This window comes from Chlorocebus sabaeus, chromosome 17, assembly GCF_047675955.1.
Source record: "Chlorocebus sabaeus isolate Y175 chromosome 17, mChlSab1.0.hap1, whole genome shotgun sequence".
In the NCBI taxonomy this organism is placed as follows: Eukaryota; Metazoa; Chordata; class Mammalia; order Primates; family Cercopithecidae; genus Chlorocebus; species Chlorocebus sabaeus.
In genome coordinates, this window is record NC_132920.1 from 31,894,299 (window position 1) to 31,914,564 (window position 20,266).

Consider the following 20,266-nt stretch of genomic DNA (forward strand, 5'->3'; position numbering starts at 1 on the left):
CTCCCCTCTCTGCCCCCACCACAGATGACAAGAGGATTTTGTGGGAAAATATTTTATTGCTGCCATCCCCATGGTGAGCTGCTGGGGGTGAGCGGGGAAGCTAGGTGGTGGATCACAGCATCTTCTGGAATAGGGCGATGGCCTCATCCACCTTCCTGAGCTCTGCTTCCGTCTGTTGGAGCTGGAGTGGAACCAGGGGATAGGTGAGGACCCACGTCCAAGCGAAGAGACCCCCAGACACCCAGGACAACAAAGTTGGAAAGATGAGCGAGGACCATGGAAGGTCAGTAGCTTGGAGGAGGCGTGAACCTGGCTGGCCTGGCTCCCCACCCATTTCCGCCAGCACCCCCACCCCACCTCCACCAGCACCTCTTGGGTCTTGCCTTTTTCCACAGAGTGGTCAGTCCCCAAGAACAAAGGAACCTCAGAGCCTACATGCTCCCCACACAGTGTCCCCACGTAAGCAGGAGAGCACAGGGTCCCAGGCCAATCACTTCATTTGTCAGATGACGATAATATTACCCCTCCCAGGGCTCTTGGGAGAACCAGGTGACATGAACCAGGTCCACTCAAGGCTCTCTAGCTCTTGACCTCCGTGACTGATTTTCTCCGTGTCTGTGCAGCTTACTCTATTGCTCCTCTCTGGTGGAACCCAGGAGGCAGGGGACAAACGAGACTGGCCTTCCAGGGTCAGCTCGGTAGGCTTGAAAGTAAGTGGTAGGAGGTCCAGGGCTCCCAACTACACGTGGACCCCAAGCCTAGCCTCAGGCATGCGGGTTTCCACATTTCAGGCAGCTGGGTGGGGTATGAAGGGTCTGATTGGGAGATAGGATGCCTGGTTCTAGGTCAGCCTCCATCTCCGACCTGTTGTGTGACCCTGCGCTGTGCCCAGCCCCCAGCTGCTCCCCATGTGTGAGGGAAGGGCATTCTATGGTCCCTGCTCCAAGCGCCTGGGCTCCATGCTTCCCAGTGGATTCCCCAGGTCTGGGTACAGAGTCCAGCTTCCAGACCAGGATTGGGTTTTGTTTTGGATGCTTTTTTTTTTTTTTTTTTGAGAGAGAGGGTCTTCTCTCTCTCTGTTGCCCAGGCTGGAGTGCAGTGGCATGATCTCGGCTCACTGCAGCCTTGACCTCCCAGGCTCAAGCAATCCGCCCACCTCAGCCCCCCGAGTAGCTGGGACCCCAGGTCTGTGCCACTGTGGCCAGCTAATTTTTCTGTATTTGTTGTAGAGATGGGATTTCACCATGTTGGCTGCTCTCAAACCCCTGGGCTCAAGTGATCCACCCACCTCGGCCTCCCAAAGTTCTGGGATTACAGGTGTGAGGCACTGAACCAGGCTGTTTTGTTTTTTAAGGTTAGTGGGAATGGAGAAGGAACAAAGAAATCTGTAGCTGGTTACGATCAATTAGTCGTCAACGCCACTGTACTCGGACCAGCCCAGACCAGGGTTTTGATGGAGGAAGTGGATGGTGTGGGAAATGCCCACTCACGCCACACACCTTGGCTTCATCTGCCTCCTGGACTTCGAGGGGCACCTTGACAGGGTAGCCTGAGGCGGCACGGCGTTCCCGCAGACGCTGGGCCTGCCGCTGTGCCTCAACTCGCTTGGCTTGCAGCTTGCCCAGCTCCCGCGCAGGGTCCACCAGGCCCTGCAGTTGCAGGTGGATGGAGCAGCGATCAGAGGCCAGAGCCACAGCGCAACCCTGCGGGGCGGGAGCCCCCAGGGCCAGAACAGCCACCACACCTGCGCTGGACAGCGCCTGCACGTAGCCCGACACAGCCGATGCCAGGGCGCCCGTGGCCTCATCCGCCACTTCCAGGAAGCCTGCCAGAGAGGGAGAAAGGTGAGGCCTAGCTCCATGGAGACAGCAAACCAAGCAGTCACTGCTGGACGCTGGGTCGCAGAGTGGGCTGAGGGGACAGTGGGATGGGGTGGACATGGGGGCCTGAGGCTCACAGTCAGGCCGGATCCGGGTGAGGTTGTAGTCAGCCCGCAGGGAGCGCACAGCTCGCGTGATGCTTAGCGCCAGCTCAAGGGCAGCTTCTGCCTCAGGGTCCTTCCAGGAGCACTGTGGGGTGAAGGAGGGGGTGAGGAGGCCTGGAGCGCAGGTCAGACTCCCCTCTCCAGGCCATGCCATACCTCTGAGGGCTCTGGGTAGGGGGTGACGCAGAGGCTAGGGGGAGCTTGCGGCATCCTCCGGGGCAGCCTCTGGAACAGCTCCTCCGTCACGAAGGGCATGAAGGGCGAGAGCAGCCGCAGGCCAACGTCCAGGCAGGTGTACAGGGTCTGGCGGGCACACTCGGCTGCCACCTGGTCTACCCCATTCAGTACAGGTTTCAGGCACTCCTAGGGGACGAGAGGTACAGGGCTCATGGCTGGAGGTCTAGCCTTGAGCCCTCACTGTGCATGTGAAGACTGGGAAGGGGATGGGTTGGCTGAGGTCTCAAGGCCAACTCTGGCAAAACTGAGCCCAGGGCTCTGCTGCCTGCCCATCCCCACCATCCCCTGCCCCGCTCTGCTCCTTCTCACCAAGTAGACATCACAGAGCTCATAGAGCCAGAAGCTGTACTGGGCAGTGGTGGCGGCCGGGAAGTCGTAGGCCTGGAAGCCTTGATTGCTGAGCCTCACAGCCTCTGTCAGGCGGCTGCGGATCCAGCGGTCCACCAGGCTTTCATGGCCTCCAGGCTTAGGGAGAGAGGGTGTATCAGCCAGTGGGCCAAGGAAGGGTGACAGAACCCCATGGGGGCAGGAGTCATGGGCAAATCTTCACCCAGAGTCTGATGAGTCCAAAGCAACCACCTATGTGCCAGGATCTGGGAAGAAGTGACAGGCCCCAGCCCCCAGTGCCCTGGGCTTTCCCTTTAACTGTCCATCTCTGTGTCTATCTGTCCCCCCGGCAACATGGAGGCCACTCTGGACAGGGGTGCAGCCTGTGTGGGCCCTGCTCAGTGATTCCTGTGCCCAGCCTTTGCTGCCCACCAGGTCCTTACCTGGGAGGTGGGTGAGGGTACAAAACCCTTCCCAAGGCCACGAAGGGCAAACTTGGTGGCATTCCAGAGCTTGTTGCAGAAGTGGCGGTAACCCAGTATCCGGTTCACATCCAGGTTGATGTCACGACCTGGGTCGGGGGTAAGACGTGAGTCCTCATCATCCTCTTCCCAGCCCATGCCCACCAGAGGCTCAGGGTGGAGAAGAGGGATGGGCCTCACAGAAGGAGGGAGTGGCTGGGAGGGCAGCTTTGGGGGCCATACCCTGGGACGTGTAGGCACATAATCCAAACCGGAGAGCATCGGTGCCACACTCGGGAATCCCCGCTGGGAAGTCAGCTTTCTACAGGGAAGAGGCAGAGGCAGGAGTGTCCTCAGCCAGCCCCATCCACGCTGTGCTCCTGCTCAGCCCAGCCCAACCCTCCACACCTGCCCTTCTTTGGCCTTCTCCACCTCGCTGGGATCCAGGTTGCTGTTCAGTAGCTGGTCGTGGAGGCCCTGAGGGTGGAGTGGGAGCAGTCAGGTGGCTGTGGCCACAGCCCCACGGCCCTTCCTGGCTGGCCCAGCACCCAGCGCACCTGCAGGGAGACTCCATAGATGACGTCCAGGGGATCGATGACATTGCCTAGAGACTTGCTCATCTTCCGGCCGTGAGCATCTCGCACGATGGCATGGAGGTAGACCTGAAGAGCAGGTGGGGAGGCCCGTGAGACTCAGTCCTCTCCTTCCCCGGCCTCAGTGCCCCGACCAGGACTGTATCTGGTCTACCCCACTGTGAACCTCATGTCCCACTGAGTGTCCCCAAGAGTTCGTTCAGTGCCTTTATGTGAATCAGAAGCACTCCCTCCTCTGGGAAGACGAAGCCCTGGGCACAGGAATCACTGAGCAGGGCCTAGGCTGGATTTCAACCCCCCACCAGCCCCTGGGTCAGGCCTGCCTACAGCTAACTCCATGCCCCAGCCACACGGCGCCTGTGCTGCAGAACAGGACAGCAGGAGAGGAGGCTGGGGGTGATGGGAGGGTCTCGGCTGTCTCCGCACCTCTCTAAAGGGCAGCCTGCCCGTGAGCTTCAGGCCCAGCATGACCATCCGGGCCACCCAGAAGAAGAGGATGTCGTGACCGGTCTCCAGCAGTGTCCCAGGGTAGAACACACTCAGGTCTTCTGACTGAGGGCAGACCAGGGTGTGAAGGGGAGCCAACACCCACCCTCCAGTCCCCTGTCCCACCAAGCCCTGGCCCCAGGAACACACCTGGTTGGGCCAGCCAAAAATGGATAAGGGGAAGAGGCCGGAGGAGAACCAGGTATCCAATACATCCTCATCTGAGAGAGGCCAAAGGTCAGAGGTCAGAGGGAGTGGAGCTCTGCCCCCAACAACTCCCTCCAAACCCTCAAAGCCCCTCCTTGCCTTGCTGGAGACTGATCTTGTCAGGGGACACTCCAAACTCCTTGGCTGCCTTCTCCCGGGCCTCCGCCTCGTTGCGTCCACTCACCCAGTACCGCCCGTCAGGGTCCTGCCGCAGGTGCAGTGATTACCCAAGGGGGTGTGTCTGCTTCTGGCTCATCCTGCCCCTCCCCCCATCAAGGACCCAGTAAACACACTGCTCCCCCAGGGTGTCCCAGCAGCTAGCTCTGGCCGTCTGCTCACCTCCCCAGGGGGCACCGCTGGGTCACTGACAGTGACAAAGTAGGCTGGGATGCGATGGCCCCACCACAGCTGCCTGGAAATGCACCACTCCCTGCAAATGTCGGGGAGGGGAAATCAGGGAGGGCCTGGTGGAGCCTGGCACGAGCCCTGCTCAGCCCTTGGCAAGCCCCTCCCACACTGAGGGCCCTACACACCGGATGTTGTCCATCCAGGCATGCCATGTGCGCTGATGGGCCTCAGGCAGGATGCGGAGGTCGCCCCGAGTCACAGCGGCGCTGGCAGCCTGGGCCATCTCCCCGCAGCGAACGTACCACTGCGGCCGCAGCAGAGGCTCTACCACGTCCTTCGACCGGCTGTGGGTACGCATAGGTGAGAAGGCCAGGCGGTAAAACCCTAAGGAGCCCTCCACTTTCCTCCCCTCTCAGGCCCCCACCCTCACTTGCAAAGTGGCACCACCATGGGGTTGTCCTCAACGCCACGGAACAGTCCCCGCTCCTTCAGCGCCACCAGCACCGCTTTCCTGGCCTCAAACCTAGGCAGGCCCTGGGTAGGAACGAGGCCTCATCATGGCGATGCCCAGCCACCCCTCCATCTCCCTGACCCGGGCACTCATGCTCCAGGCAGCCTCACCAGGAAAGGCGGAGGCACGTTGATGAGGGCCCCCCGGGAGTCCATGATGCTGATGGCCTCCAGCCCGTGCCGCTGCCCAACTTCATAGTCGTTTTGGTCATGTGCGGGGGTGATCTTCACAGCACCTGGGTGTACATGGGGCTGCCTGGGTCATGAGGGACTCCACGGAGTTCCTTCCTACACTCACCTCTTTTGCAGAAGGATGTAGCTCCAAGACCACTCCTGGCCCCCACTTGTCTAATGCAGTCCCTTGAGAACCACCCCAAACTCTGCCTATTTGGCTGAAGCTTATTTTCTTTTTCTCTGAGAGAAGATGGACAGCTACCATCTCTGAGACAGATGGTACAGCTCCAGTCTTTTCCTGTCCCCATAAGACCAGCCCCTTGCCTACCTGTGCCAAAATCCATGTCCACAAATTCATCGAAGACAATGGGAAGGCTCCGAGACAGGAATGGGTGGATCACGTTCTTCCCCTTCAGGTGCTGGGGGCAGAAAAAGATACCAAAAAAGCATGAAGCGGGGCTTGACGCCGTGATTCCCACCTGTAACCCCAGAATTTTGGGAGGCTGAGGTGGGCAGATCACTTGAGGCCGGGAGTTGGAGACCAGCCTGGCCAACATGGTGAAACCTTGTCTCTACTAAAAATACAAAAAAAAACAACAAAAAAATTAGCCAGGTGTGGTGACGCATGCCTGTAATCTCAGCTACTCAAGAGGCTGAGGCATGAGTACTGCTTGAAACCCGGGAGGTGGAGGTTGCAATAAGCCAAGATGGCACCTGAGCAAGAGAGAGCCTGAGCAAGAGAGAGACCCTCTCTCAAAAAAAAAAAAAAATGCATGCAGGGGCCTGGTGCCATGGCTCACATCTGTAATCCCCACACTTTGGGAGACCGGGGCAGGAGGCTTCCTTGAGGCCAGGAGTTCAAGATCAGCCTGGTTAACAGAGCGAGACCTTGTCTCTATTTAACTTTTGTTCTTTTTGAGACGGAATCTCGCTGTGTCGCCAAGGCTGGAGTGCAGCAGAGTGATCTCGGCTCACTGCAACCTCCGCATCCCAGGTTCAAGCGATTCTCCTGCCTCAGCCTCCTGAGTAGCTGGGATTACAGGCACCCGCCACCACAACCGGCTAATTTTTTGTATTTTTAGTAGAGACGGGGTTTCACTACGTTGGCCAGGCTGGTCTCGAACTCCTGACCTTATGATTCGCCTGCCTCAGCCTCCCAAAGCACTGGGATTACAGGCAAGAGCCACCACGCCCGGTTATTTAACTTTTTAAAAACTTTTTAAAGGGCTGGGCCCAAGTCCTTCCTTTCCAGGGCCCTGACTATCCCAACACTTGAACTCCCCAAAGAGCCCCCAGTAGCTCTACCGTCAGAGCTGGGAAAGACGCTGAAGACCAGTTTCTAACCCAGTTTCCTCTCCTCAGCCAGGGTCCTAAGTCCAACCCCTCCACCCCATAAGGACGGGAGCCCTTTTTGGCCAGGATTCCTTCCCTAACTGTGGACAGTCCCCCACCTGGTATCTGGTATCTTTGGGGTGCACAGCTACAGCCACATCTCCCAGCATTGTCTCGATCCGAGTTGTTGCCACCACCACCTCCTCGTCGCTGTCTGGGGTGACAGAAGGCCTTGTGGTCTTGGCCCTGGCCCCTTCCTGCCACTCCCAGCCCAGGATCCTGGTGCCCCTGGCTCCTACCTGAGCCTTGGACCTTATAGGCAAAGGACACGAGGACCCCGAACTCCACCTTCTCCTTGTAGCCAGGCACGGAGAGCAGGGTGCGACCTGTCAGCTCCTTCTTATCCACCTGTAAAATGGGTATTTAGAGGCGTGACCCAGGGGCCAGGGCCAGGGTAGATTGGAGATGGAGACAGGCCAGGTTGGGGGGCGCACCTCAATGTCAGAGATGGCGGAGTTGAGGGTGCAGGACCAGTTAACGAGGCGGGTACTGCGATAGATGACACCTTCCTCGTGAAGCCGGACGAAGGCCTCTGTCACAGCTGCTGAGAGTTTCTGGGGTGGAGCAGGGAGAAGTCAGAGAGATGGGCCTTGTGCTGGAGGCCCAGGCAGACACCCCGGGCTCCAGTGAGGCCTGGCCCATACAGAGTCCCACTGGCCAGTACAGAGACCCCTCTGAGGGGAGTACTTTCCTTCTTTCCTTGACAGGGAGAGGGGACTAAGGGAACACAAGAGCAGCCAACAAGTCTTGTGATGCTGCAGGTGGCGACGAAGACACTCAGCTGGGGACAAGTATTGGTGCAGAGGACCCTGGGAGTTCAGGCTCCATGGGAGACGGAGTCCTGATCATGTGCCATCTGGAGGACTCTGGAGCTCCCAGAGCCAAGACAGGGAACATGAAGGGCCACGATATGGAAAGGGCTGTGGCGAGGGGTGGGAAGTGGCATTTGCAGCCGAGCCCTCCATGGTGTTTTACGTGGGCCAGCTCCTGAGAGAGGGCCGCAGCACCTGTGCTCTCTCCTGTGGGGGTCCCACCCTGGGGAGACTCCTACTCCTGCCCCAGCTTTGAGACCCCTCCCACGCACAGGGTCCATGGTGAAACAGGCTCGATCCCAGTCCAAGGAGCTGCCGAGCTTCCTCAACTGGTGGTAAATCCGGTCACCTTTCCTGGAAGTAGACAGACAGGTTGAGGTCAGCACTCATGCCTGGGCTGGAGGGAGACATCAGGTGGCTGACTGGGCAGTGTGGAGATCACCTATCCCCCTGAAATTTATCTGGTCCCTAGAGCCAACTGACTGCTTCTGTGAGAGGGTCTGACCCTGTGGCCAGGGGTTACGGGTGACAGAGGTCCTCTGGATAGGGGACAGGGAGGCAGGACTGTGATGCCCACAGGGATGCTGCATACTCACTCCTCCTTCCACTTCCAGACCTCCTGTAGAAAGGCCTCACGGCCCAGCTGGTGGCGGCTCAGCCCCTGCTCACGCCATAGCTTCTTCTCCACCACCACCTGGGTGGCAATACCTGCATGGTCACAGCCAGGGTTCCACAGGGTGGTCTCCCCACGCATACGGTGCCTGTTGGGGGGCATGGAGGACCAGAGGGTGAGTCAGGCCAGTGGGGCCTGGCACCAAAGAAAGGAGAGGCTCCAGGCAAGGAGTCAATGGACTCTAAATAAAGAAGCAGGGAGGCCGGGTGCAGTGGCTCACGCCTGTAATCCCAGAACTTTGGGAGGCTGAGGTGGGCGGATCACCTGAGGTAGGGAGTTCGAGATCAGCCTGGCCAACATGGTGAAACCCTTCTCTACTAAAAATACAAAATTAGCTGGGCATGGTGGCACGCGCCTGTAATCCCAGCACTTTGGGAGGCCGAGGTGGGTGGATCACCTGAGGTGGGGAGTTCAAGATAAGCCCCGGCCAACATGGTAAAACCCTGTCTCTGTTAAAAATACAAAGTTAGCTGGGCATGGTGGCATATGCCTGTAACTTCAGCTACTTGGAAGGCTGAGGCAGGAGAATTGCTTGAACCCGGGAAGCAGAGGTTGCAGCAAGCCAGGATCATGCCATTGCATTCCAGCCTGGGCGACACAGTGAGACTCCGTCTCCAAAAAACAAACAAAAAAAGAAAGAAGCAGGGGTGGAGCTGGAACCCTTGTGATTCTAAAGCTAGTCAAGGAGAAAAGATTTGCAGTAAGAGCCAAGGCAATATGGAAAAAGAACAAAGACAGGCCTGCGTGGTGGCTCACACCTGTAACCCCAGGACTTTGGGAGGCCAAGGCGAGTGGATCACTTGAGGACAGGAGTTTGAGACCAGCCTGACTAACATGGCGAAACCCTGTCTCTACCAAAAATACAAAAATTAGCCAGGCATGGTGGTGCATGCCTGTAATCCCAGCTACTTGGGAGGCTGAAGCACAAGAATCGCTTAAACCCGAGAGGTGGAGGTTGCAGTGAGCTGAGATTGGGCCACTGCACTCCAGCCTGGATGATAGAGTGAGACTCTGTCTCAAAAAAAAAAAAAAAAAAAAAAAGAACAAAGAGGAGGCTCCTGCCAAACAGGATAGCAAAAGTTCTAATTGTTAAAATAAATTACTAAATAGAAACAAAATAGTGCCTGGAAACAGATACAAGCAAATTTAGTATTTGTGAAAGGTGGCACTTCCTATCAGTAAAATAAGGATAAACTATTCAAAATATTTGTTTGGAACAACTAGCTAATTATTTGGAAAAAATCTTCCCCTTATCAATAGTCACAAAAAGAAACTTTAGATAGATTAAAGAACTCAAGCCAGGCACAGTGGCTCAAGCCTATAACCCCAACACTTTGGGAGGCCAAGGTGGGAGGATTGCTTGAGCCCAGGAGTTGCAGACTAGCCTGGGCAACATAGTGAGACCTAGTCTCTGCAAAAAAAAAAAAAAAAAAAAAGCCAGGCATGGTGGCGTGCACCTTTCTTTGTTCCCAGCTGAGAGCCTCTGTCTCAAAAATAAATAAATAAATAAATAAAAATAAAAAGTTGATATAACTCTATTCCATTAAAGTAATGGGAGTATCTCACATTTTATTTAAACCATGTTCACTGGAAAAAAATGTGGCTACCTTAAGAGTTTTATAAGGAAAAAAAAGTTTTATAAGAAGTATGTGGCCAGGCGCGGTGGCTCATGCCTGTAATCCCAGCACTTTGGGAGGCCGAGACAGGCGGATCACTTCAAGTTAGGAGGTCGAGACCAGTTTGGCCAACATGGCAAAACTCTCTCTAATAAAAATGCAAAAAAATTAGCTGGGCGTGGTGGTGCACACCTGTAGTGCCAGCTACTCAGGAGACTGAGACACGAGAATTGCTTGAACCCGAGTGGTGGAGGTTGCAGTGAGACAAAATCGCGTCACTGCACTCCAGTCTGGGTGACAGAATGAGACTCTGTCTCATTTAAAAAACAAAAAAGTATTCATTCTCTTCTCATGTAAACAAACTTGGAGGCCAGGTATGGTAGTTCATGCCTGTAGTCCCAGCACTTTGGGAGACTGAGGTAGGAGGATTACTTGAGCCCAGAAGTTCGAGACTAGCTGGGGCAACAAAGCAAGACCCTCTCTTGGTTTTGTTAAAAAATTGAAAAACAGGGATGGGCATGGTGGCTCATGCCTATAATCCCAGCACTTTGGGAGGCTGAGACGGGCGGATCACGAGATCAGGAGATCAAGACCATCCTGGCTAACACAGTGAAACCCCGTCTCTACTAAAAATAAAAAAATTAGCCAGGCGTGGTGGCGGGTGCCTGTAGTCCCAGTTACTCAGGAGGCTGAGGCAGGAGAATGGTGTGAACCCGGGAGGCAGAGCTTGCAGTGAGCCAAGATCGCACCACTGCACTCCAGCCTGGGTGACAGAGCGAGACTCCATTTCCAAAAAAAAAAAAAAAAATTGAAAAATTGAAAAACGAAACAAAAACGCAAACACAAACACAAACAACTTGGCCATTGTATGTTATGTGTATTTAACAGAACTGTTGGCTGGGCGAGGTGGCTCATGCCTATCATCCCAGCACTTTGGGAGGCCGAAGCAGGCGGATCACAAGGTCAGGAGTTCGAGACCAGTCTGACCAACATGGTGAAACTCTGTCTCTACTAAAAATAGAAAAATTAGCCAAGTGTGGTGGCCGGTGCCTATAATCCCAGCTACTCAGAAGGCTGAGGCAGGAGAATCGCTCGAACCCAGGAGGCATAGGTTGCAGTAAGCATGCACCACTGCACTCCAGCCTGGGCAACAGAGCGAGACTCTGACTCAAAAAAAAAAAAAAAAAAACCAGGCCAGGCGCTGTGGCTCACGCGTGTAATCCCAGCACTTTGTGAGGCCGAGGCGGGCAGATCACGAGGTCAGGAGATTGAGACCATCCTGGCTAACACGTTGAAACCCTGTCTCTATTAAAAATGGTGGCCGGCACTTGTAGTCCCAACTACTTTGGAGGCTGAGGCAGGAGAATGGCATAAACCCGGGAGGCGGAGCTTGCAGTGAGCCAAGATCGCGCCACTGCACTCCAGCCTGGGCGACTGCCTCAAAGAAAAAAAATAATAAAAATAAAAAAATAAAATAAATAACTGTTTTCCCAGCTCTCAGTTACTTGCAAAATGCATAAACATTACATCCCCAGTGCTCAGCGCATGGGGGGCACATAGTTGGGCCCAGTAAATATCTTTTGACCACATTAATTTAGTGCCTAAGACACCTGAAAAAATTCTCAAAATTTAAATATAATAAACCCTGGTTTCCAAAAATGGTAAAGTCATTTTAAAACACTTTTTAAAAAGATTTGTCACCTATATTACTTTGTATTTATTACTAATTAAAATATTAGCAGTGAAAACAAATAGTAACAGAAAACAGGAGAAACATTTACAATAACAGGAAAACTACCACACAATAATAAAACAGAAACATTTACAATATATAACAAAAAAATCAATACCCAGAACAGGTAAAGAATTCTCAAAAAAAATTAAAAAGAAAAACAACAAAGAATCAATAGAAAAACAGGCAAAAGATAGATACAGACAATTCACATATGGGTAAACCTGACTGGCCAAGAAATATGGAAATAGGTACAATTTCAATAGTAATCAGAAAAGTACAAAGTAAAGTAACAGAGGTATCATTTTTTTGTCCATCAGACTGGCAAAACTAATTAGGCAACCCTAATGCTCAGGCTTGGAAAGGGTGGGGAAATGAATCCTCTCACAGCAGTTCCTGGAGGTATCAATCAGCAAAGCCATTCTGCAGGGCAACTTGGCAGCTTCTGTGCGTACTTAATATAGGTGTGCCCTGCCGACCTAGCAGTTTCACTTCTTGATAGCTACACCAGTGAAACCCTTCCACACACGCTTGAGCAAGCATGTACAGCAGGGGTATCCAATCTTTTGGCTTCCCTGGGCCACACGGAAGAACTGTCTTGGGCCACACATAAAATACACTAACACTGGCCGGGCGCAGTGGTTCACGCTTGTAATCCCAGCACTTTGGGAGGCCGAGGTGGGTGGATCACGAGGTCAGGAGATCGAGACCATCCTGGCTAACGTGGGGAAACCCTGTCTCTAGTAAGAATTTAAAAAAAAAATTAGCTGAGTGTGGTGGCGGGTGCCTGTAGTCCCAGTTACTCAGGAGGATGAGGCAGGAGAATGGCGTTAACCTGGGAGGCGGAGCTTGGAGCTTGCAGTGAGCCCAGATTGTGCCACTGCACTCCAGCCTGGGTGACAGAGCGAGACTCATCTCAAAAAAAAATAAAAAATAAAAATAAATAAATAAAAATACACTGGCCGGGCGCGGTGGCTCACGCCTATAATCCCAGCACTTTGGGAGGCCGAGGCGGGCGGATCACAAGGTCAGGAGATCGAGACCATGGTGAAACCCCGTCTCTACTAAAAAATAGAAAAAAATTAGCCGGGCGCAGTGGCGGGCGCCTGTAGTCCCAGCTACTCGGGAGGCTGAGGCAGGAGAATGGCGTGAACCCGGGAGGCGGAGCTTGCAGTGAGCCGAGATTGCGCCACTGCACTCCAGCCTGGGCGATAGAGCGAGACTCCGTCTCAAAAAAAAAAAAAAAAAAAAAAAAAAAAAAAAAAAAAAAATACACTAACACTAACGATAGCTGATGAGCTTAAAAACACACACACACACACACAAAATCTTAAATGTTTAAAGAAAGTTTACAAATTTGTGTTAAGCTGCATTCAAAGCCTTCCTGGGCCACAAGTGGCCCACAGGCTGCAGGTTGGACAAGCTTGATATACAGGGATGTGCATTAGAGTAAGGTTTTCAACAACAACAACAACAACAACAACTACAAACCAGAAAGAACCATTAATTAAAAAGTGACTCCAGGCTGGGAGCAGTAGCTCACTCACGCCTGTAATCCCAGCACTTTGGGAGGTTGAGGCAGGCAGATCACCTGAGGTCAGGAGTTCGAGACCAGCCTGGTCAACATGGTGAAACCCCATCTCTACTAAAAATACAAAAAGTAGCCGGGTGTGGTGGCAGGTGCCTGTAATGCCAGCTACTTGGGAGGCTGAGGCAAGAGAATCGCTTGAACCTAGGAGGTGGAGGTTGCAGTGAGCAGAGATTGCGCCACTGCACTCCAGCCTGAGCAAAAGAAGCGAAACTCTGTCTCAAAAAAAAGAGTGACTTCACTATGGTATAGCCACACTATGGGATATTACGGAATAATTAAAAAGAAGGAAGTCAGTATGTGTGGTATGTGTGTAAGGACAAGGAAAGATCTCCAATAGAAAGTGTTAAGTGTAAGAAGAAAGCTAGAGCATAACATGTGTAATGTGAACCCTTTGTGTTAAAATATAGAAAAGATTCACCCAAAAGGAGAACTATAAATTTCTATGGGCACATGTATATGTAAGTAAATAGGAAAGATCTGGAAAGATACACATCAAAGTGATAACAATGGCTAAATCTTGGGAGGAAGTAGGTTGGGGGGTGGTCAAGGGGATTTGAAAATTTAAATTTCTTATAAGAATATATTCATAGGCCGGGCGCGGTGGCTCAAGCCTGTAATCCCAGCACTTTGGGAGGCAGAGACGGGCGGACCACGAGGTCAGGAGATCGAGACCATCCTGGCCTACACGGTGAAACTCCGTCTCTACTAAAAAATACAAAAAACTAGCCGGGCGTGGTGGTGGGCGCCTGTAGTCCCAGCTCCTCAGGAGGCTGAGGCAGGAGAATGGCGTAAACCCGGGACGGGGAGCTTGCAGTGAGCTGAGATCCGGTCACTGCACTCCAACCTGGGCGACAGAGCGAGACTCCGTCTCAAAAAAAAAAAAAAAAAAGAATATATTCATATATTTTGGTCAGTTGCGGTGGCAGATTCCTGTAATCCCAGCTACTTGGGAGGCTGAGGCAGGAGAATCACTTGAACCCAGGAGGCAGAGGTTGCCATGAGCCAAGATGGTGTCACTGCACTCCAGCCTGGGCAACAGAACAAGACTCTGTCTCCAAAAAAATATATATATATATATACACACACACACACACACACACATATATATATTTTCATATATTTTTAGTTAAATTCAAAATAATGTTATTGTTACTAGAAAAAGAAGGGATAGGCTGGGTGTGGTGCCTCACACCTATAATTCCAGCACCCTGGGAGGCTGAGGCAGGAGAATCACTTGACCTGGAGACCAGACTGAGCAACAAAGCGAAAACTCATCTTTACAAAAATTAAAATTAAATTAAATTAAAATTAAATAAAGAAAGAAGGGGCCGGGCACAGTGGCTCAAGCCTGTAATCCCAGCACTTTGGGAGGCCGAGACGGGCGGATCACGAGGTCAGGAGATCAAGACCATCCTGGCTAACACAGTGAAACCCCGTCTCTACTAAAGAATACAAAAAACTAGCCGGGCGCGGTGGCGGGAGCCTGTAGTCCCAGCTACTTGGGAGGCTGAGGCAGGAGAATGGCGTAAACCCGGGAGGCGGAGCTTGTAGTGAGCTGAGATCCGGCCACTGCACTCCAGCCTGAGCGGCAGAGCGAGACTCCGTCTCAAAAAAAAAAAAAAAAAAAGAAAGAAAGAAAGAAAGAAGGGAGAGAAGAGAGTCTGCAAGTGGCGGTGTTGCATGGGAGTACTGGACTAGGAGAGGAAGCTAAATGATCAGATGGGAATGACAGAGAGAAGTGCAGCGCCTCTGGGGGCAGAGGTGAGCACCAACCCAGGAGGAGAGAGGCTGGGGGGCTGTCAGCCAAGAGGAGAGAGCCAGATGAGGCAGAGGGAACCAGAGGGAGGTGCGGATAGGAGCTCACCATCGAGTCAGGGAGTCCTGGATGGCGTTGGTGAGCGCATGGCCCAGGTGCAGGGAGCCTGTCACGTTGGGGGGTGGGATGCACATCATGAAGACACCTCGGGGATTTGCTGCTGACACATTAGGACGCTGATGGTGGAGAAGGATGGCACATGTTTAAGGCCTCAGTCACCTCTCCCAGTCCCTCCCAGGCAACACGTCCTTCAGTCCTGCCCTTCCCCACCCCACCCACTCTGGGCCTGGGCAGCAGTGCCCACTCACCCCATACTCTGGCTTGAAGAAGCCCTGCTGCTCCCACCAAGGGTACCAGGCAGCCTCCACATACCGAGGGCTGTAGGAGTCGGGCATGGGGCCACTGACATCTGGGGGAGAGGAAGGGAGGGCTCAGTGCCGTGGCTGAGAGCACCAGGAAGGAGACGTGCTGGCAGAGAGGGATCAGGATCTCCCTCTCTGGATGTCGCTTACATCGTAGAACAAGCATTTGAGGGGCCTAGGGGCAGGGGAGGGGGTCTGGAAATCCTCACCAAACAAAGTGGTGAGAGCAAGAACAGAGCAAGATAGGGTGAAAACTTGGAAGGGGCTGCTGAGGGGTGAGCCCCTTCCCACTCCTAGTACCTTTCTTTTCCCCGGGTGGGGTTGGGAGGTCATAGGTAATGACCCCAGGATCCCGTTTTTCCCTCTTCTCTGGTTTTGGTTTCTTCTGCTTGGGAGGGAGAAGACAGAGGCCCAGGCATCAGCCACCCCATCACCGCACACATCAACTTTCCTTCCAGCTCCACCCTCGCCTCTCACCTCCCCTGCAGGTGGCTGCTGCTGTTGGATCTTCTGCTTCTGTTGGAATTTCTCTAGCTTCTCCCGTTTCTTTGCCTCTTTCTTGAGCTGAGCAGCTGTCTTTGGAAGGGCAGGAGCCTCGGGGCCTAGAGAGAGGCACAGAAATTCAGACTCAGCCAGCTGGGGACCCTCTTGGATGGCACTACTAGGTTTCATTATGGGCTATTTCAGATGCCCGAGGTCTCGCCCATGCTGACCTCCCCCCTCACCCTCCTCTCCCGCAGGACCCTGCCCCAGTGATTCTACCATTTCTAAGAAAAAAAGAAAGTGAGTTGCACAGAAGGCCCCAGGGAAGCCCCTATCCTCCAACTCCTCGCCCTGCCTCACCTGGCTGATGAGAGAGAGGCCTGGCCCCTGAGTATAGAACTACTTCTCCCAGCACTGCCCGGAATTCTGGCTGCCGGACACACGTGACAAACCAGCGAGTCACATTATTCCAGATCCGGCGGGCAGGTGGGTCTAGGACCTGGAACAGGAAATAAATGACTATTCTCAGTCACCCTACAGTGAGGTCTGAGGGGAGCAGTCTTGTTCTTCCCCAGGCCTGGTGACTCACGTATCGGAAAGGCAGCAGCAAGGCTGTGACAGCTGCCAGGTCAGCCAGAGTGGGGGCCTCCCCGGCCAAGTAGGTGTGCAGCCGAAGCCACTCCTCCAAGGGGCTCAGGGCCCTGCCCAGGGCCCCCAGCACAGCCTGGCAGGAAGGGGAAGAGGTGTGAGACAAGGTTTGGCCCACCTCCATCTCCCACCACAACCCTCCTTTTGGCCTCCCTCCACCCCACTCCAACAAATCACCACCTCTGAGTCCCATTTCTTCACTCAAGTAGTCATAATAAAAATACTTCTGACTCATCCAGCAAATGAAACTCAATACTTATGTGTTAGATGCAATATATTAAGCATAGAAGTAAAGATTATATGAGGCAACTCAATAACTGCCAGGTTCAGGACATCAATAAATATTTAAGTACTTCTCCAGGGAATGAGAGGACAACACGAACAGATGGACAGAGCCCTGACCTGGTAGAGCTAACATTCTTGTAGGGGAACAACAAATGAGCAAATATAAAATGCAGTGCTCAGGCCGGGCCTGGTGGTTCACGCCTGTAATCCCAGCACTTTGGGAGGCTGAGGCGGGGGGATCATGAGGTCAGGAGATCGAGACCATCCTGGCTAACAGGGAGAAACCTTGCCTCTACTAAAAATGCAAAAAAAAAGGCCGGGCATGGTGGCAGGCACCTGTAGTCCCAGCTACTAGGGAGGCTGAGGCAGGAGAATGGCGTGAACCCAGGAGATGGAGCTTGCATTGAGCTGAGATCACGCCACTGTACTCCAGCCTGGGCAACAGAGTGAGACTCCGTCTCAACAACAACAACAAAAAACCAAAAAAAACTCATGCCATATTTTTCTTAACTCCTATGAAGAAAAATAAAGCAGAATGAGGGGAACAGGGGCCGGGCACCGTGGCTCACGCCTGTAATCTCAGCATTTTGGGAGGCCGAGGCGAGCAGACAATCTGAGGTTAGGAGTTCAAGACCCTGGTCAACATGACAAAACCCCATCTCCACTAAAAACACAAAAAATTAGCCGGGCGAGGTGGCAAGCGCCTGTAACCCAGCTACTCAGAACGCTGAGGCAGGAGAATCACTTGAGCAGTGAGCTGAGATCGCACCATGGCACTCCAGCCTGGGCAACAGAAGGAGACTCAGTCTAAAAAAAAAAAAAAAAAGAAAAGAAAAAAAAAAGAGGGGAACAGGGAATTCCAGGAGAGAGGAACTCTATTTTATTTGTTTGGACAGACATTCTGAATGCAAGGACTCTATAGGGTGATCACAACATGAGGGAGCAAGTCAGGGTCTGTCGCATTCATTCATCCATTCAATAAATACTAATTTCCTATCATGTGCTCAACACCATGCAAGGAGGCGGAGTTGAAAGTACACCAAGGCTCAGGTCTCCTTTGGAAGGACTGATAGTTACAATCTGGCAGGGTTATCTCTCCTTTCACTTCCGTTCCTCATTTCATTTCTCTTTTATCTCCTCCCAGCAATTGTCATCTCTCCCTCACCCAGTCTTTTCCTGCAATTCAAATAATTTCTATCCTCATCAATTTCAGACTCATCAAACTTTTACTAAGAGACTTTAAAAGTGCCCGGCACTAAACTATGTGCTCTGCGCACATCTTTTAACCCTATTAACTCAGTGAGGCAAGCATTACATCAACTTGCCTGTGTGTTCACAGACATAGGACGACCAAGACACAGCGGGTTTATGAAGCGTGCCCAGGGTTACCATACCGGTTGGCAATCTGGGATGTGATCACTCTTTTCCCACATCTGATGTGCTACCTTCTTGTCTCACTGTCCATTCCAGTCCTCGCTTCCCTCCTCTGAATTTCTCCCCTCCCCCTCTGTACAACCCCCTCACCTGGGGGTCCTGGGCCGAGCTTCGGAGTCCCAGGGCCGGCAGCGTTGCTCCACAGGCAGCTGGTATTAACTCCGTGTCGGCGTAACTGACCCACTGTTGGACGAGGACAGCAGCCCGGCTGCCCCCTGGGCCTCCCAGGCCTGCAGGCCACAGCAACTGGGACACAGCCGTGGCCCCCCACACCCAGAGTCCACCGGGCCCCTGCTCCAGGGCTGGCAGGCGGGGTGGGGGAAAGGGAGTCCTGCTAGTCGGGGGCGGCTGGAGACAGATGCGGGGGTGGGCTCCTCCCCATCCGGGACCCTCCCCAGCCTCCCCATAGCGAGCGGCTATGAGGGCTCGGAGGCTGGGGAAGGCATCTGGGTGAGGGGAGACGTAGAGGATGGACATAGTTATGAGAGGGTCCGAACGAAGTAGAAAAACCTAAGAAGAAAGAGAGACAGGGGATGACTGAGGGATCCAGGTGGGTCCTATGTTTGAGTAGAGAGGGGACCCTCACGGGAGCTCCTCCGCCGCAGACACCCGAGTCCCCCAGGACTGAGGGTCTGACCAGGCAGGCTGTCAGGAGCCAAGGACTTGGCTCTCAGAGGAGCAGTGACAGTAGGGAGCTCCTGGGGAAGAGGGACCATCCATGATCGCGAGGCTTCGGGGAGTGTGGAAGACTCTCAGGAGCCGGTCGGCGTCTGGTTGGACGCGGGTTCGAGCCGCGTGTACGTACTGGAGGGAGATGGTAAGACTGGACCGGGAATCCACCTCACAGCCAGGCGCCGGCCACGGCTGGACCGGCCGGGCGGCCGGGGCGGAGGAGTCGAGCGGGCAGAGATGGTGGGCGGCTCTCCAGGTGACCCTAGTTCCCTGAGATCGCCGCCCCGGCAGCCGGCGCCCACGTGTTCCCCCCTTTGTGACAGGGAGAGTTTCCGGGCCTGCGGGTCCTGGCGGGGGCGGCCTTGCCCCGCCTGCGTGTACGCGCACCACCGTGTCCGACACTGCCCCGGGGGCCGCGCCGCCCGCCGCCAGCCGCCCGCCGCTCTCACGAGGAACAGCGCGGGGCGCGGGGCGCTGGGCGCGGACGCAGGACGAGAGGACGCCCCCGGGCACCGCGCTCCCGTCAGGCGCCGCCACGGGCACCTTGTGCGGGTCCTCGGGCCGGGTGGCGAGGGCGGCGCCCAGCGGGCAGCTAGGGAACTGGCCCAAGAGGGTCAGCTGGCGCTGCCGGTGGAGAGCGTTCCCCACCCGGTATCGGGGAAGAGCCCAGGAGGGAGCAGCCTGATGAGGACCGAAGGGGAGGTCCATTTGCCGAGGCCCTGGCGTCCAGCTTCCTCTCTGAGCCTCATCTCCTCATGTATGAGAAAAGGGTGACGGCCGGGCGCGGTGGCTCACGCCTATAATCAATCCCAGGACTTTGGGAGGCCAAGGCGGGCGGATCACCTGAGGTCAGAAGTTCCAGAGCAGCCTGGCCAAGATGGTGAAAGCCCGTCTCACGCCTGTAATCCCAGCACTCTGGGAGGCCGAGGCGGGTGGATCACAAGGTCAGGAGTTCAAGACCAGCCAGGCGAAGGTGGTGAAACCCCATCTCTACTAAAAATACAAAAATTAGCCAGGCCTGGTGGCGGGCGCCTGTAATCCCAGCTACCCCGGAGCCTGAGGCAGGGAATTGCTTGAACCCTGGAGGTGGAGATTGCAATGAGCCAAGATGGTGCCACTGCACTCCAGCCTGGAGACAGAGCTAGAGTATTTGTAAAAATACAAAAATTAGCCAGGCGTGGTGGCACACACCTGTAATCCCAGCTACTTGGGAGGCTGAGGCAAGAAAATCACTTGAACCTGGAAGTGGAGATTGCAGTGAACTAAGATCATACCACTGCACTCCAGCCTGGGTGACAGAGTGAGACTCCATCTCAAAAAAAAAAAACATTAGCTGGGCATGGTGGTGGGCATCTGTAATCCCAGCTACTCGGAGCTGAGGCAGGAGAATCACTTGAACCGGGAGGCGGAGGTTGCAGCGAGC

The 20,266-nt window shown here is 54.1% G+C and overlaps 1 protein-coding gene across 2 annotated transcripts; it reads right to left on the reverse strand.

Annotated features, from left to right (window-relative positions):
- Window positions 1–36: 36 nt before the first annotated feature.
- Window positions 37–19,281, reverse strand: VARS1 (valyl-tRNA synthetase 1). 2 transcript variants are annotated; one of them, XM_007973084.3, is made up of 30 exons: window positions 18,977–19,281; window positions 18,262–18,681; window positions 16,394–16,528; window positions 16,165–16,303; window positions 15,799–15,923; window positions 15,622–15,709; window positions 15,268–15,368; window positions 15,008–15,135; window positions 8,128–8,292; window positions 7,804–7,885; window positions 7,154–7,273; window positions 6,959–7,067; window positions 6,779–6,873; window positions 5,656–5,746; window positions 5,265–5,389; window positions 5,074–5,177; window positions 4,829–4,987; window positions 4,635–4,725; window positions 4,395–4,500; window positions 4,239–4,309; window positions 4,029–4,154; window positions 3,567–3,671; window positions 3,418–3,486; window positions 3,253–3,331; window positions 2,992–3,119; window positions 2,531–2,686; window positions 2,141–2,347; window positions 1,958–2,069; window positions 1,500–1,825; window positions 37–181 (listed from the first exon to the last, which is right to left on the reverse strand). In XM_007973084.3, exons 2-30 carry the CDS (start codon window positions 18,646–18,648, stop codon window positions 113–115), a joined length of 3,798 nt encoding a protein of 1,265 aa, XP_007971275.1. In that variant the 5' UTR covers window positions 18,649–18,681; window positions 18,977–19,281; the 3' UTR covers window positions 37–112. The 2 variants fall into 2 exon arrangements, with proteins under 2 accessions (XP_007971275.1, XP_007971276.1); XM_007973085.3 differs by having other exon boundaries at window positions 15,622–15,706; window positions 18,977–19,279.
- Window positions 19,282–20,266: the final 985 nt, after the last annotated feature.

Excerpts from the sequence above, each read along its gene's own strand:
- VARS1 (XM_007973084.3), bottom strand. The coding sequence starts at position 18,648 with ATGTCCATCCTCTACGTCTCCCCTCACCCAGATGCCTTCCCCAGCCTC. Across the intron at positions 16,529-18,261 it reads GCTCGGCCCAGGACCCCCAG|GCTGTGCTGGGGGCCCTGGG; the intron begins GTGAGGGGGTTG and ends CCTTCCTGCCAG. Across the intron at positions 4,726-4,828 it reads GCCTGGATGGACAACATCCG|GGAGTGGTGCATTTCCAGGC; the intron begins GTGTGTAGGGCC and ends CGACATTTGCAG.